The sequence below is a fragment of the Diplotaxodon limnothrissa genome, linkage group LG14, assembly GCF_057381915.1.
Source record: "Diplotaxodon limnothrissa isolate DT_005_m linkage group LG14, D_limnothrissa_male_GT1.1, whole genome shotgun sequence".
NCBI classification, from domain to species: Eukaryota; Metazoa; Chordata; class Actinopteri; order Cichliformes; family Cichlidae; genus Diplotaxodon; species Diplotaxodon limnothrissa.
This window is the reverse complement of record NC_140609.1, coordinates 22739752-22754725: the sequence shown is the minus strand read 5'-3', so window position 1 is coordinate 22754725 and position 14974 is coordinate 22739752. Positions and strand designations below refer to the sequence as shown.

The 14974-nt window shown below is 41.0% G+C and overlaps 2 protein-coding genes across 4 annotated transcripts in view; one reads left to right on the top strand and one right to left on the bottom strand.

Annotated features, from left to right (window-relative positions):
- Positions 1-7883: 7883 nt before the first annotated feature.
- Positions 7884-11452, bottom strand: drc12 (dynein regulatory complex subunit 12 homolog). 2 transcript variants are annotated; one of them, XM_085371632.1, is made up of 6 exons: positions 11386-11452; positions 11243-11311; positions 10674-10793; positions 10355-10447; positions 10149-10279; positions 7884-8012 (listed from the first exon to the last, which is right to left on the bottom strand). In XM_085371632.1, the coding sequence occupies exons 1-6, from the start codon at positions 11435-11437 to the stop codon at positions 7884-7886; spliced, it is 594 nt and encodes a 197-aa protein (XP_085227758.1). In that variant the 5' UTR covers positions 11438-11452. The 2 variants fall into 2 exon arrangements, with proteins under 2 accessions (XP_085227758.1, XP_085227757.1); XM_085371631.1 differs by having other exon boundaries at positions 11243-11314; positions 11377-11437.
- Positions 11453-11883: 431 nt separating this feature from the next.
- cbl (Cbl proto-oncogene) overlaps positions 11884-14974 on the top strand; it is a 33340-nt gene continuing 30249 nt past the window's right edge. Inside the window, exons 1-2 of one of the 2 annotated variants that reach the window (XM_085370648.1) lie at positions 11884-12350; positions 12520-12788. In XM_085370648.1, the coding sequence (XP_085226774.1) occupies positions 12642-12788 (147 nt within the window). In that variant the 5' untranslated portion in view covers positions 11884-12350; positions 12520-12641. Of the gene's footprint in view, positions 12789-14974 lie in introns of both variants that reach the window. The other variant, XM_085370647.1, reaches the window with a different exon arrangement.

Sequence of the window (14974 nt, the reverse complement as noted above, 5' to 3'; positions counted from 1 at the left end):
ATCATTATTTTCCCAGTAAGTGTAATCTAAGGCAGAGGCTTGCTCTTGTATGAATTTTAGGTCAACATTTGTTTCTAAATAGTCTGGGAGTGTGACAAGTGGCAGCTGTAAAGGCAAAGATAATACTTCCTTTCTGGGTGGTTGCTGTGAGGCAGCAGCTGCTTTCGCGGTTACGTCTGCAAGAGCATTAGAAAACATAGCTGTTATCAGTATCTGCAAACATTTCACCCTTTGTGTTAAATGAAATACACAAGTTCATTTTTGCCAATAAATCTCTGCCTAATAAATTCACAGGCGAGTTTGGAATAATTATGAATGGATGATATGTAATTTCGTCTGGTTTTGGGCCCCAGCGTGTTTTTAGAGAATGAGTTTTGGGGCATTGCACTAGAGTTCCGTTTATTCCCATGGTGTTGATGCACACAGAGGAAACAGGCCCACTATAGAATTTTCCAGACAGTGAACTTTTAGTGGCTCCACTGTCAACTAAAAAAGAATAAGTCTTTTCACCTATCTCTATATCTAACATGGGCAAGCTTTCTGTGTTACGGGACAATTGCAAATGCAGCATCGTGTGTAGTGCTTCACACTGTCCCTCATCTTCACCTGGGCCTCCCTATTGTCGGTCCAGTCTTTCGTTATCATATGGGTGGGGATTAAAATGTGGATTATAAGGTTGCTCCCTAAGTGCAAAGGGGCCATTATTTTGATGTGATTCCTGTCTGCGTTGCCAGTTACCTTGTCTGTAAGAGCTCTGCTGACGCCTAGTGGCAGGAGCTGGTCCTGTGTTTTGTGGTTGAGACCTATGTGCTGCTGATTTGCATTCCCTCCTCCAGTGTCCTATTTTTCCACAATAAAAACATACGTCTCCACTCCTATCTCTCCTTCTGAAATCTCCCTGCTGCGCTTGTTGAGGGGACGGGGCCCCTGCATACATCATTTTTTCACTTTCCTCTGAGCCTTCAACATCAAAATTCAACATCATCTTAACACTTTTAGCCTTCGTGCTGTTGGGAAAAAGATCTGCACCGGCTTTCGTTTTGACAAGTGTGATAAAGTTCTTTATCTTCATGTCATAGAGATTATCAGTGGCAGTCAGCTTCAATAGTTGTGAACATTCTGGATGAATATTGTTTAAGAATGTTGTTATGAAAATCTGATCATTTCCACCTTCAGGCATGCATGCCTCATTAGTCCAGCAGTGCATGAAACGTTTCATAAACACTAGAATAAATTCATCTGGCTTTTGCTTGCACATGGTTACTGCATTTAAATCGATTTTATCTCTAGACATTGTGAGCAGAAATTTCTTTAGATTTTGAAAAAAGGCTGTGATTTTGTCATCGTTTATCCACAAAAACGAGGTGGTGTTGGCTGCTTGGTCATTTTTAGGGTCTAGTTCCTCTACTTCTTCAATAAGCTGAGATTCAGTCACACCTGGGATTCGTTGACATAATATATATCTATAATCAGGCCCACCCAAGTGGTGGTATCTGGTACTTCTCTGTAATGCAGAAACAAAGGCTGTAGGATTTTTTAGAGGATCGGGAAGTTCTTTAATGGTTGCTGCTAACTCTGAAATTTTAGGGGGTTGAAGGCAACACATGTCCCCTATTATCATGAACGGGAGGGAGGTGCTGACGTCATTAAATTGTGATCCCTGCTTTTCTTTATAACGGGTGTTTTTGTGGGGGCCCTCTTGAGTTTTTTCCTCTTTTTTCTGCTTTAAGTAGTTCCTTATTAAATTTCTGGTGTTAGTTATTGCTTTTGGCACAGTCAAACCATTCGCTACTCTAGTGTGGCGCTGAACATGATTATCTATGACGGAAACGGCTTGCTGCAGTTCAGCTTCCGTACGTTCAGTTAAAGGATCTTTCATGATTTCCTCACACTCTGTCATTAACTGTTTTGTTTGCTTTTTATGTTCCTGTAACTCTCTTTCTCGTTCAGTGTATTCTCGTTCCTGTCTTTGATCTAGGTTAAACCAGTCATCTTCTTCTGATTTAGGTGTCATTTCAGTGCCTTCCTCACTCCTTTGGGATTCTGCTGTTATATCAGGATATACGCGCTGATGACGTGCAGCCGCCGCAGCAGCTATTAATTCTGTCTTTTCATCATAAGGCGGCGGAGCCGTAGGTTGAACGGATGGGCATATAAGGCTAGTTTTTTTTTGCAGTGGATTTACTAGAGCCTACACTGGCTTGATTTAAAGCATTTACGTCTGGCTCGGGTCCTTTTTTCCATAGTGGTAGCATGCGATTGATCACATCACGACATTCTATCATATATTTTTTACAGGACTTTTTAATCAGCCTACTTTCCTTATCACAAATAGTATTTAACATTTCTACTGACCTGTTTTCTGGCGATAATCGTTCGGGATAGGGCTCCGGAAATACATTAGGATGCATTAAACTTACAGTTCTTAAGTTCGAGACGAAATCAGTCACGTAAGCACTTCCGCATGTTCTGGATACGTAATCATGGAAGTCTTCATTGATTCGCGAGCGTGGGTTAAACGTAACCGGAAGTGGGAGTCGTACTGAGCCGCTATTTGTGATTTTATATTTTATTTTTTTCGGTTTTACAGTTAATTTTGAGTTTTTATCGGACCCGTCTAAGGTCTTTGAATTATTCTGACCCATGGTCAGTGATTTCCAGAGGGGTTTAGACGCTTGAAGGTTTTAAGTTAGTTTTTATTTTGCTGTGGCACACCTGAGGTTACTTGATTTTTTGCTAGCAATTTTATCTTTTTAGTGAGCAACTTCTCACTTTTTAACGAGCAACTTCTCGTTTTATGACCCCAGGCAACTTCCTGTGTCCTTTCTGCTGGTGAGCAACTTCTTAGTTTATGACAGCAGGCAACTTCCTGTGTCCTTTCTGCTTTTATTTACAAAACAACAGGCAACTTCCTGTGTTTCTATGTGGGCCACTAACGAAGGCTCCTCAGCGTATCCCACTTGTTACTATGTGGGCCACTGAAGAAGGCCTCGTCAGCGTATCCCGTTTCTATGTGGATCACTGAGAAAGGCATAACACAGTCTTATAAAATAAAAGACGAGTGCCTACCTTCGTCAGGATCCCACTTCTGACACCAAAATTGAAGGAAACGGTTTCCAGGGCCTAATCCGTGGATCGACTTCCTTCGAGGCGTGGACGTCTATCAGCAGAGAATGTACCTTCACCTATCAGCAGAGAATGTCCCTTAGTCTGTAACACAGTCAAATATATTCTCAAGTAATATTCAAGCATGCCATTCAGCGTGTTAGTACGAGCTCGGGAGCAGCTTGGGAGAACAAGAAAACAGAGACTGCTTCAGGTTGTCTTCCCAAATTGACTCAACTTTATTCACAAGTATAACAGTTTATATAGAGGGTAAAATTCATGAGACAGCAGATTTATCAGTTTAAACCAGTACAGACCAAGATAAGGCAGCGTCTTCCTGCCCATGGGTGAAGAAGCATCCTTTGTGTAGTTTATCAGTTCAGCTACAATTGTGATTATCTCAGCGACATATTTTCAAGGCACAAAACGAAGAGTTCTTTCATTAGTGAAATCTGAAACAAACCATTTGGCCTTCAACAGGCGTCTAAAAGATTAAGAAACTAATGTAGCTGAGGGAGTGATCTCTGTGGTATTTCAACCTTGTACCAGCCTGTGATTCTCACACATCAATTCTTGGGTCAAAGAGAAAAATAACTAAAACAAAGGGGCCTTATTGAATGACAGAGTTTTCCTGTATAATGTCACTATAAAACAATATCCAGTAAATGCTACCATGGTACTAAAATACCTAACACTATGTAATACAAATATTTTTTTCTTTTTGATGCTTAAACTGTATTTGACTTATCCGTGCTTGCTAATACATCTTCCATCACTGACTGCTGCAGGGCTCATAACATTTCCACTATGGGAAGATAAGGCACAATGTGCCAATCGTTATTTTTCTGCACCTCCACTAACAGGTGCACTATGCCGTTCTCATTTTAACTACTGCAGTCGACCCCATTAAGCCCTAAACAAACTGAAACGGGCAACAGCTCCTGGTGGTTTGAGGAGGAAATATTGGTTTTCTGATAAAGGCCTCTTGAGTTCCTGCGTTAATTGGCCGTCAGAGCACAGAATTATCTTAATCCCTGAGTAAATGATTCATTACCCCACAGATGAGAGACTAAAAAAATGCACTGGGCCACGAAAAAAGATGCACAAGTGACAGCCTTGAAAATAAAATGTGTTTATCTCGCTCCCTGCAGGGAAAGTCAGGTTTTATTGATGCGGGGCAGCTGAATCATATTTCCTGCATGATTAATTTTTTTCCCCCCGTGCCTTTCTCTTGTTATTGCTTAGTATTAATCTGCTTGATACTGAGCATTAGTTGTGGTTTTCTTTACATCGTGCATTTGTTTCACGTCTCCCTCGTTGTCTTTTACCATATTTGGCCTCTCAAAGGCTGCCACAGAGAACTCTATCTACACTGCCATCTCTGCTAGCATGCATACTTGTTGTGAAATCACAATAGTTACAGTTTTTTCACCAACAGCTTTATTCATTTTCACCACTTTATTGTAACCCCCAAATGTTTTATGCAGCTTTTTTGGATTTTGCGCTCTTCTATATAAACAACAAAATACTTACTGTACTACTAATATTCATATAAAATACAGTATACACCAGAGGTGTGGACTCGAGTCACATGACTTGGACTCGAGTCAGACTCGAGTCATTAATTTTATGACTTTAGACTTGACTTGAAAAAATGTTCTAAGACTTGTGACTTGACTTGGACTTTTACACCAATGACTTGGGACTTGAATTGGACTTGAACCGGTTTACTTGAAAAGACTTGATATTTTACCCCAAATATAAAATTTAACATGCATATTATATGGAGATTGAAAATGTGACGTCATTCACGGGTAGAACCGCAAAGGATTCTGGGAACTCGTGGCAAGCGGTACTAGCGCACGCAGGCTTTCAATTAAAATCAGTCACACAGCGATAAAAAGAAACACAAAAATGTCAAGAAGCTGTTGTATTATTAACTGCAATAGCCGGTCGCATGACAGCCACGGGAAGCCGACGGGTAAAGAGATCGGTTGTTATCGGATTACGTCGTTGAAGAGAAATTGTTCGAGCCATGTTTCCGAAGTAACAAAGAGGCGACTGGATTGCAGCCATTCAAAGATCAAATATAACGTCCTAGAACACTCCAGCTCACAGGTTAGTCTGCTCCAAGCATTTACACTAGTGATGTGCGATACCACTGATTTCCTTTCCGATCCGATACCAAGTAATATTCAGGGTGGTATCGACGATACTGATCCAATACCGATACTTTGTACAAAAACATTTTATTTATTGTATCTCAAATTATAGCGTCATAATGATTACAGGACATCAGATTTCTTGTTCTTATCACTTAATAATGCAGAGTTCATCATATAGAAATAAAAAAAACCTGAAGTTGTGCGCTATTTGAACACGTTGCCTGCCTGCAGCACTAAAGGACTCCATGAGAGACGTCTGTCTCGCCCTAGCAGCACCTGTCCCTGTCCTCTTCTTCAGTTCGCCTCAACATAAGCTCGTCATATTCTGTGATATGATTTACTCTGAGGTGTTTGACAAGGTTAATGATGTTGCCACAACCATACATCAATATTAAAACAATAAAAGGCTTGAACTACTTCAGTTGTGTGTAATTAATCTAAAATATATGAAAGTCTAATGTTTATCAGTACATTACAGAAAATAATGAACTTTATCACAATATGCTAATTTTTTGAGAAGGACCTGTATAAGTCACTTTGATAACTTAAAAATGTTATTGTTTGGCTTTTTCAGTGTTTTATTTGTTTGTGAGTAAATCGGTTTGGCTGAGATTAAAGTTATTAGATTAGATTAGATTAAATAAAACGTTATTAATCCCTCGGGAGGGTTCCTCCGGGGTTTTCACACAGCTGAATAAACGTCAAACAGAAAACTGATTAAACAGAAGTGTGAGACGGTCGACAGTTTAAGTCAGCGCCCGGTTATATTTTAGATAGCAAGGAGCAGACGGCAGAGTTTCACTCCACCGAGGGAGCTCATGACGTACTACCCGGCTTTCTTTAGACCGCGAAGGCCGGGTCCTCAGGTGGAAGCAGCCACAACACCTCACTTTTTTGCCACATGTATCGCAAACTGTTTGTGGAGGTAAAATACGTTCGTACATGACTCCAACTACGCTCAAACATTGTTGTGAGTGAGCACGCCAGCGGCTGCGAGACATTTATACAGCCGTATTTCGCACAGTTTCTTATGAAAGGCGGAAGAGGAAGTAGTTCCTTTGAATGTAGACAATCCGAATGATATAGTTTCTTTCCACTGTGTTCCTGTTAATGATAAACTACAAATTTACCCTAAATTACTAAAATATCGATATTTTAATGTGAAAATCGATTCTAGAACATAAATGATTGGTATCGGAGGAATCGATATTTCAGGATCGATCCGCACATCACTAATTTACACAAAGGTCAGTCTGCTGTTGTAGTTAATGCGTCATTTTTCTTAACATAATTGGTGATATAGGTTACAAGCAAGTCTGGCGCTGAACAGAAATTGTCGCGCTATGCTCCTTTATTTATTGTGCATAAATAGTGAATTGTCCTGACACAATATTGCGTTTCGCTTATGTTATTATGGTACACTGACAAAAACACATACTTTTATTCACAGGATAAAACAGGTTTTTTGTATCACTAATTGCCCAGTACGATTACAGCATACAATATTATTGTCACTGCTACATTTCTGTGATGCTACCAGAAATTATTTCCACTACTAATTAATTACCGTTGAGCTCAAAGGTTATATTAATAAACGGTTAAGGAATGTGTATTTATGAAGACGATTTGTGAGACTGGTAAACTTATGATACGTACGATGGTCTTTCGTTCTACACGGTGCATTTCAAGGTCCTGCACCCATCCGTCGGTAAACTGTACCTGGGCTTGTTGCAGTGACCGGAAGTTACTAAACTTCATGAGTGTATGCACTCACTCCAAGAACCGTATAATTATAAATATGCATATAAATATGCTACGATGAGATAGCTGACTTCATCTAACTAGCAAATGTTGTCCAGGCTACGTTGGTGATACAGTTTTTTTTAATGTGTATGATATTTTTGTCATGCGATTTTAAAGCTGGTCCTACAACCGCATCCAAGAATAACATGCAGCGTATCTCAGAACTGTCGGTGAAAATTATTCTTGGAGCTAAGTTTAATTGAGCTGCATTTTAAAGAGGTGCAATTTCACAATTTGTGTATATTTTCTAAGTTCACTATTTTGTATGTGTTGAGAAAAACACAGATTTTAAAATTACATGGTCTAATATTTACATTTAGCATATAACTGCAACATTATTTTTTCGTTTGTTTTTTTTAAAGACTCGAAAGGACTTGAAATTCAAAGTTTCAGACTTGTGACTTGACTCGGACTTTTACACCAGTGACTTGAGACTCGACTCTGACTTGCCTGACATTACTTGAGACTTGACTTGAGACTTGAGGATAAAGACTTGAGACTTACTTGAGACTTGCAAAACAATGACTTGGTCCCACCTCTGGTATACACACTGTAATGCTCTAATAGCAACTGAGTGTCAGTGGCCACCATCTTTCTGACCACAAGCAGTCATTTGCTACATCTAGTGGGCGCTACATGCCACTACATGGTGATCTATTTCCTATTCTAAAATATACATTAACATCCATACAGTTACAGGTGAGCCATACACAGCACTCTAGCAGATCAAACAGAGTCAGTGCTGTAGCTACAGCATTAAACAAACACATCTCACTGCTGTTCTTACTGTATATGTCAGACTCCTGTATTTTAAAGATCCAGGGCATTTAGGCCAAATTCAGAGAGCAGCTCCTTGTACTTTTGATGAAGAGTTGCGCTTTCGTCTTCCCAACCCTGTCGAGTCGCAGACAGCTGGGAACTCAGGCTGTCGAGAGTCTCCTGCAGAAAACATGGGCAGCATTAAAATGCAAGCTAAGATTTTCCCTTCAAGTCACCGACTTGTCCAACCTGATTTCCCTCCCTTCTTAACCACCTTTATCACTGATGAGTTGTAAGGGTGCACTGAAGGAGGTTTAATTAGATTCTGTGTCATACTTGGGAAGAGAGGAATAATGTTAATTACATATTAAAATCCTATCTCTGCGATCAGAGGCTGAGCCCTCGAACAGGGCTCTAAGCTTGACCACTTACCTTTGAAGATCTGAGCGCTGAAAATTTGCATGCACTGTCTGTAGCCAGCCAGTCGGACTCGGGCGCTAGCGAAAAGGTCAACAATGACCCCATCCCTCATCCATTACATCTTAATGGAAAAAACTCCCAGGAAGTGGAGTTTTTTTTTTCTTCATATTTGTCTCACTTAAATGTTTTGGGTCATAAAACAAACTCTAATATTAGATGGAGATAACCCAAACAAAAAGCTGAGTTCAGTTTCACCTACCACACCCAGTTTAAATTGCTGACATAGCTGTTGAATCAAGTAACAAGAACCTGTCTGACAAAATGTAGCAGGCTAAAAGGCAACACATCATGCCACGATTGACAGAAAACAACTGAGAAACAAAGTGATTGACATCTATCAGTCTAGAAAGGGTTACAAATCCATTATAAGGCTTTAGGACTTTATGGAAAAAAAAAACTTTATCGAGAAAACTTGGAACAGGGTTGTACCTTCCCAGGAGTGGCAGGCCTACCAAAAAAAGCACTTTGATGACTCATCCAGGAGGTCACAGAAGAACCCAGAACAACATCGAAAAAACCGCAGGCCTCACTTGCCTCAGTTATGGTCAGAATTCGTGATTCAACAATAAAAACAGATTGGGCAAAAATGGCATCCATGGGTGAGTTCAAGAAGAAAAACCACTGCTGAAAAAGGAGGCGCTCATATCACATTTGCCAAGCAACATCTTGATGAACCCCAAGGGCTTTTTGAACATTTTCTGTGGATTGACGAGACAAAAGCTGAACTTTTTGGAGGTTCCCTATTACATCTGGCATAAAACTAACACAGCATTTCATAAAACGAACATCATATCAACAATCAAACTTGGTTTTGTGGTGTGATGGTTTTGGGCAGCTTTGCAGCTTCAGGACCGCATACTACTCATACTTATAAACCCTCCAATATAGATGAATGAAAATAATTCTGCGAAGAAGAGTGTCTCAAATGGCATGTAAATGTCACAAATATGCAAAAAAATAAGAAATCAGGAAGAGGGCGAATACTTTTCTACAGTACTATTTGTGGCTTCTTTTTTACAGCAGTTTCTCGGTCATGTTGATTGCATAATTTCTGGTGTTATGTGCATTGATAGTTCCGTAAAGCTGCAAAGTTTGTAATGGCGTAGTAAGTTTTCTGAACTAAGCACCATATTTCAGGCCTGCTTATAGAAGAAAATTACTCACTTTGCATCAGAAGTTAGTGAGGACATTCTCTGCCTGTGCAGCTACACTTGGAAAAAAAAAACTACTCTAATGGTCATAAAAGGACATCTTTATTGATACGTACTAAGGTGTCAAAACTTGAGGATACAGGGGAAGTCGGCAAATGTCATTTTATGGGGGAAGAATTAAACCACATCTATACTGTACACTCCATCTAGTTTTTTAGTATTTCTGACCTACGATTATTAGACATAAACTGCAACAGTTTTCATCAGCATCATCATAATATCATATGAATCATTTTTAAGTCACTTAACTCATATAAAACATCCATGACAGCTCTATTAGCGTTTGCTTAGTTTGTCATTTTAGACTGAATTATCAGCTCAAAGCAATCATACATTCAGGAGCTTGACTTTCAAGAAACTGGTGTCATCACACTGCTCTTTCAAGAGTCACACATAAGCTGCAGGTCTGACCAACAAGAAGAAGTGCTAGTACCTTCCCATGACTTTGGCGGAACTAACTCTGAGATCAAGTTCTCTGAGGGTTGGCCTAACTGCACATACAAGACAAAGCTGCCCCACATTGTGCAAAAGGTTACCTCAAATGGGTATTTTCGTATACGTGTAGGCTTTCAAATGCGTATTGTTGCCACAGTGTGTGCTTGAACTGCCTTGTGTTGAAACTCACATGAAGGATCTTCTCATAGTCTGACTCCATGTTGTCCAGCTTTTGTCGAAGGTCTGCTATGATGGCATCCTTCTCCTGCTCCACTTGCTTACGCTCACTTTTCTCTTTACTCAGTTCCTCCTGGGATAGGGCTATACAAATACAGAGAGTAAACTCTTATGTGGATCCATTTGTTTGATTGTACTTTAAATATAGATAGACCATACCAAGGTCTTCCTTCAGTTGGCTGACTTCCTGTTCCAGTTTCTTCACCTTGTTGGTCAGTTCGGTCTGCATGGTTTTGTACTGGCGACTGAGGTCTAGAATGACATTTGCGTCAGCTATTTCAGACTTCATTGCTGATTCACTTTGAAAAGCTAATACAGCAATCAGCTTAAGCGCCCGGCTAATTAGATTTTTTGTTCCTCAAAAATTACCCTAACCTCGGCAAACACACCCCTTGTCCTCACTCCCAAAGGGATCCGCACTTTGATCAGGTTATTAAAAGACAGACTAATTTTGGATTCGTGCCCCATCTGTACCCACCCCAGTAGATGTCCCTGTGGTCTTGTCTCTCGCGCTGCAGCTTCTGTTCCATGTCTCTTACACGTCTCCTCAGGTCAGCTCTGTCTGACTGGACCCTTCTTAAAGCCTCACACTGTAAGGCTGCAGGAAGTCACACAAACACATGCAGGCATTGAACGTACAAACCAGAGGGAGCTTTCTTTGTTTTTTGTTTTCATAAGCAAAAGTGGAAATTACTTTCTTATCAAAACTTGTATTGATGCAAACTAAATTATCCATTAAACATGCCCAAATATGCAGTCAAGTTTTAACATGTGGGCTTTCATTTCCACTTGTATTGCTTTTAGACGTTTTAAAACATGTTTTTTTTTTTTTTAGTATTTTCTATCCTTTTATGGGCCAAAAGACTGATCTCTTAATAACTCACTTAAAATCTATATACAACCCAATAACATGGGAGATCAGCGATTTAAAAGGGAACAGACATGACAAGGAATGGATCTGCTAAGTCATTTTCAGTTTGACCCTTTATGTAATAATCATACAATCTGTTTTTATTATTTATAAAGGAATAAAACCTCAAGGCTCACCTATGTGATCCTGCAGAATGGCTATATCCAGAATACTGTGCCTATGCTTTTCTTCCACGTCATTTTGACCTGTAACAACACAGAAATATGTGTAAGAAATAGAAGATCTGCAGTCACGAAAGAAAAAAAAGCATCTCGATTACATTTTTCTGGACTTTTCTCTGCGGTCTTTTTTGTCTTCTTCTTCGGGGACATGCTTGCTTAAGGCTGCCTGTTCAACCCACGGACACGCACAGGCTCACAGAGGGCCTACGCTTACTGTATGGTGGTGAGACTCTGTTGCTGTGCACTGGTTGCTGAGTGAGCAGCCATAAAACAAAGTGTCCGGTTTAATTGATAGTTGAGTGACTTTTACAACAGCCAGTCACACATGACTGGGGAACGCGCACAGCGCCAGCTGCCTTCAGTATATGTGAAAGCGTCTTTTGTTGCTAGGGGTTACCGAGGCCCGAGCCGGGAGAACTCAGAGATGCACTCAGCATCTCACTGAGATTTTATGAATGCTCTACAGGCAGACGCGCGTGCTCGGTTACATTCATTTATCGAGAACGCGCTTTAAAAAGAAGGCGGGGAGTTTAGGGTTTGGGCAGCGGGGAGAGAGACGAGAGGGTGGGGGTTAACGGAAGAGGACGTACAGGAAAGGAAAGGGCCGCACATACACGTCAGAGGGGGGAAACAGAAAATGCTGGGCAATGTTTAAATCCCATAATTATTTATTCACCCTAGTTCCCGTCTATGACCGTGAGGCTTTCGCAGCTTTAAGTTCAACTTCCTCTCCTCGGTCGTCGCTGAGCGCTTTGTGTCGTCAGGCTCGCAGCCCGCAAACAAGTGCTGACAGTGTCACACAGCCTCTGAACTTCCCCTGAAGACACGGCACAGCCGAAAAGAGCTGCTGCTGACAAAAGAGAGGAACGACATCGCGGCTTGGACGGAGGCGAGGACACGCTCGAGTCCTGCGAAGAAACCGTTGCCATTGTCCTCCAGCTGAGGGCGAGAGGAGCCAGGTCTGGTGCTCCGTTAATTAGCCTGCGTGGGTCCCTGCAGAGAGAGAGGGAGACGCTGAGCAACGCAGCCTGCTAGCTGCGGCACAGAGGGGGACTTGTGCAGGGTGTGAGTGACCGTTGGGCTTGTTTTATCCACAATCTGGACATTTATCTACCAAATAATCATGTTATATTTACTGATGGGAGCCTTTATCCAATAGTCATCTCTTCCTCCCTCATTTTACCCCCGTCGGACCCTGGCTCGGATTCGCCGCTCGGGCGCTGTCCTCACAGGGGGTACGGGATCACCATCGCCCGGTCCAACCAACTCCAGGCGGCGGTTCGGTCCCCCTGACCCCCTGCCCTGCCTCACCTCGCCTGTCTGCCGCTGTGGCCGACCCTAGCCGAGCCCGAACATGGCTGGGAACCTGAAGAAAGGCGGGGGGATCATCGGAATGATGAAGGATGCCTTCCAGCCACACCATCACCACCTCCACTCCCATCACCAGCCCGGGGCCGTGGACAAAAAGACGGTGGAGAAATGCTGGAAACTAATGGACAAGGTTTGTCAACGTTAAGCCGTTAGCGTTTGCTTACACGTCGGATGGCTAGAGCGACTGCTAGCTAACCGTAGCTAACTTGCGATAAGCTAGCTAATCTTCGCCTGCTGAAGGTCTGTTGTTGCTAAGTTAGCTAACAGGCTGGTACAGGATATGGTTAGCTAACTTTAGCTCACAGATAACCTGAACTCTTGTTTTGTTCGTCATGTGGCACGCCACTTTCGTAGCAGCTTAATATTAACTGGCATAGGAAGGCTTAGTTTATTACTTGGCAGGGTTGTTAACACTTTCGGGTAACTACTCTTTAGTTGTGAAACCGCGGTGCATAGCGTTACATTGTTTGACCACGGCTAAATATTTTAAGGTATATCACAATCTTTAGCTCTAACAGGGAGGTTAGTATTCTTTAAATATGTCACATAAGAGCTGAATCTAACGACTTTGTGACAGGAAATTGAAATACAAGGGCTCCCAGCACTGCAACGGTGTCTCCTGTAGCTCGTTTATGAAAAATCTATAGTCAGCTGTCTGTCAACCCTTGAAAATTGTAACAAATTGTTTAGAGAACAAGAAAAGTACGCATTTTACGTGTCCAGCTATGGTCTTTACCAGGGGAGAGTCATCTCACTGCTTTACTTCTCGGAAAAAAGCCTGCAACAGTTTGACCCCCAGTTTCCTGTGAGATTCACACACGGCTTTTTTGTTTCTCAACTTCCAACGCGACGCATTATAAACTGATGCCTTTGCAAAACTACTAGCACATTTAAGTGTGTTTTGCTTAGTCGAGCCTCAATTAGCACAGACAAGAACACAAGTGGCAATGAAACGTTGATCTTTATTATCACCTTGTTTTCTGTGAATGTTCAACACTTCTGTAGAAAGCTTGTCTAATACAGACCAAAGAAGAGGGAGGCCGCTGATCTGATCTGCCACACATTAAACTACCTGCCACCTATCAGTCTAGCTCTTGCAGTTTACAGAAGGGATTATTTTGCCATGTTAATATGTTTTTTTTTAGAAACTGATTGACTGGAAGAAAAACAGCCAGATAAAGGAATATCTTACCTTTAAAAAAAAAAAAAGAAGCTATACCTCACGTGCCAAAGTGATTTTACTCCATGGGACTGCGTAAAATAGCAGCAGAAGTATATTTAGTATTATCTAAAGTGAACCCACAAACCAACAGATACCACTGACCAAGACCTGCAGAACTATAACGCAGTTTCTCCTTGAAAACACCTCCCACGTAGAACTAAGTTAAATTTTGATCCTCTGTTACTTGCTGTACCTGTTCTTCAAGATCTGTATCTGTTGCAGTGGCTAATTTTTATCTGTTGTCACATCAATTTTGTGCTGCCTGAATGCTCAGTGATAGTGCGACGAAGAGCTCAAATCACTTTATTTTTTCATGATGAAGATATGGTTGTTTTTTGTTTTGTTTTTTTCTCTGGTGGATAAAGAAAATGATTGTCAATTTATTTATAGGCAAATTGCTAATCAGGCCGTGGTTTTACAGTTGGGGCATGTGTCAATGTGTAAAGTCAGTATTCTTAATTTAGCTTTCCTGTATTAACTATAAGTTATCTGATGTTTTAAAACAAGTTTAACATCAGATCCTGTTCTTGTCTCTGTTGTTGCACTGCCACATCCTTTTGGCTAATTAGGTAAAGTAATACTCTAAACTAAAATCAGAAGTATTAGCTACGGAAATGCGTTTAGTAAGATTTTAAGTTTTGGCCAATATCAAGCCCTGAATTTCACATCATAATCTAAGACAGTCATTTATTTTTTTTATTTTTTATTTTAATCAGTTTTATGCGTACAAGACATTGTTCGCGGTGTGGAGGTGTATAGTTGAAAGGTACTTAACATTTACACAGCTCGTTCTTCGTCTTCATTCTTTTTCATGCCTTTTTGGGACTAAACAAGTGTATCAAGACGATGATTGCTGCTTGGCCTACAACATGGATTGACTCTATTTAGTGTATAGACACTGATCATAATACCACATTACCTTCTCCTGCTGTGAGGAATCATTATTACTCTTTCAACATTGAAAACGTTTAGGGGACATTGTCTCACTAAAGTGTGAGAAAGCACTTAAAATGGCTGTTTGCAGCTAAAATCCCCCAAAATTCAACCAGCTCCAACTTGTCTTCAACCTGTAAAATACCTTGAAGTTCATGTGG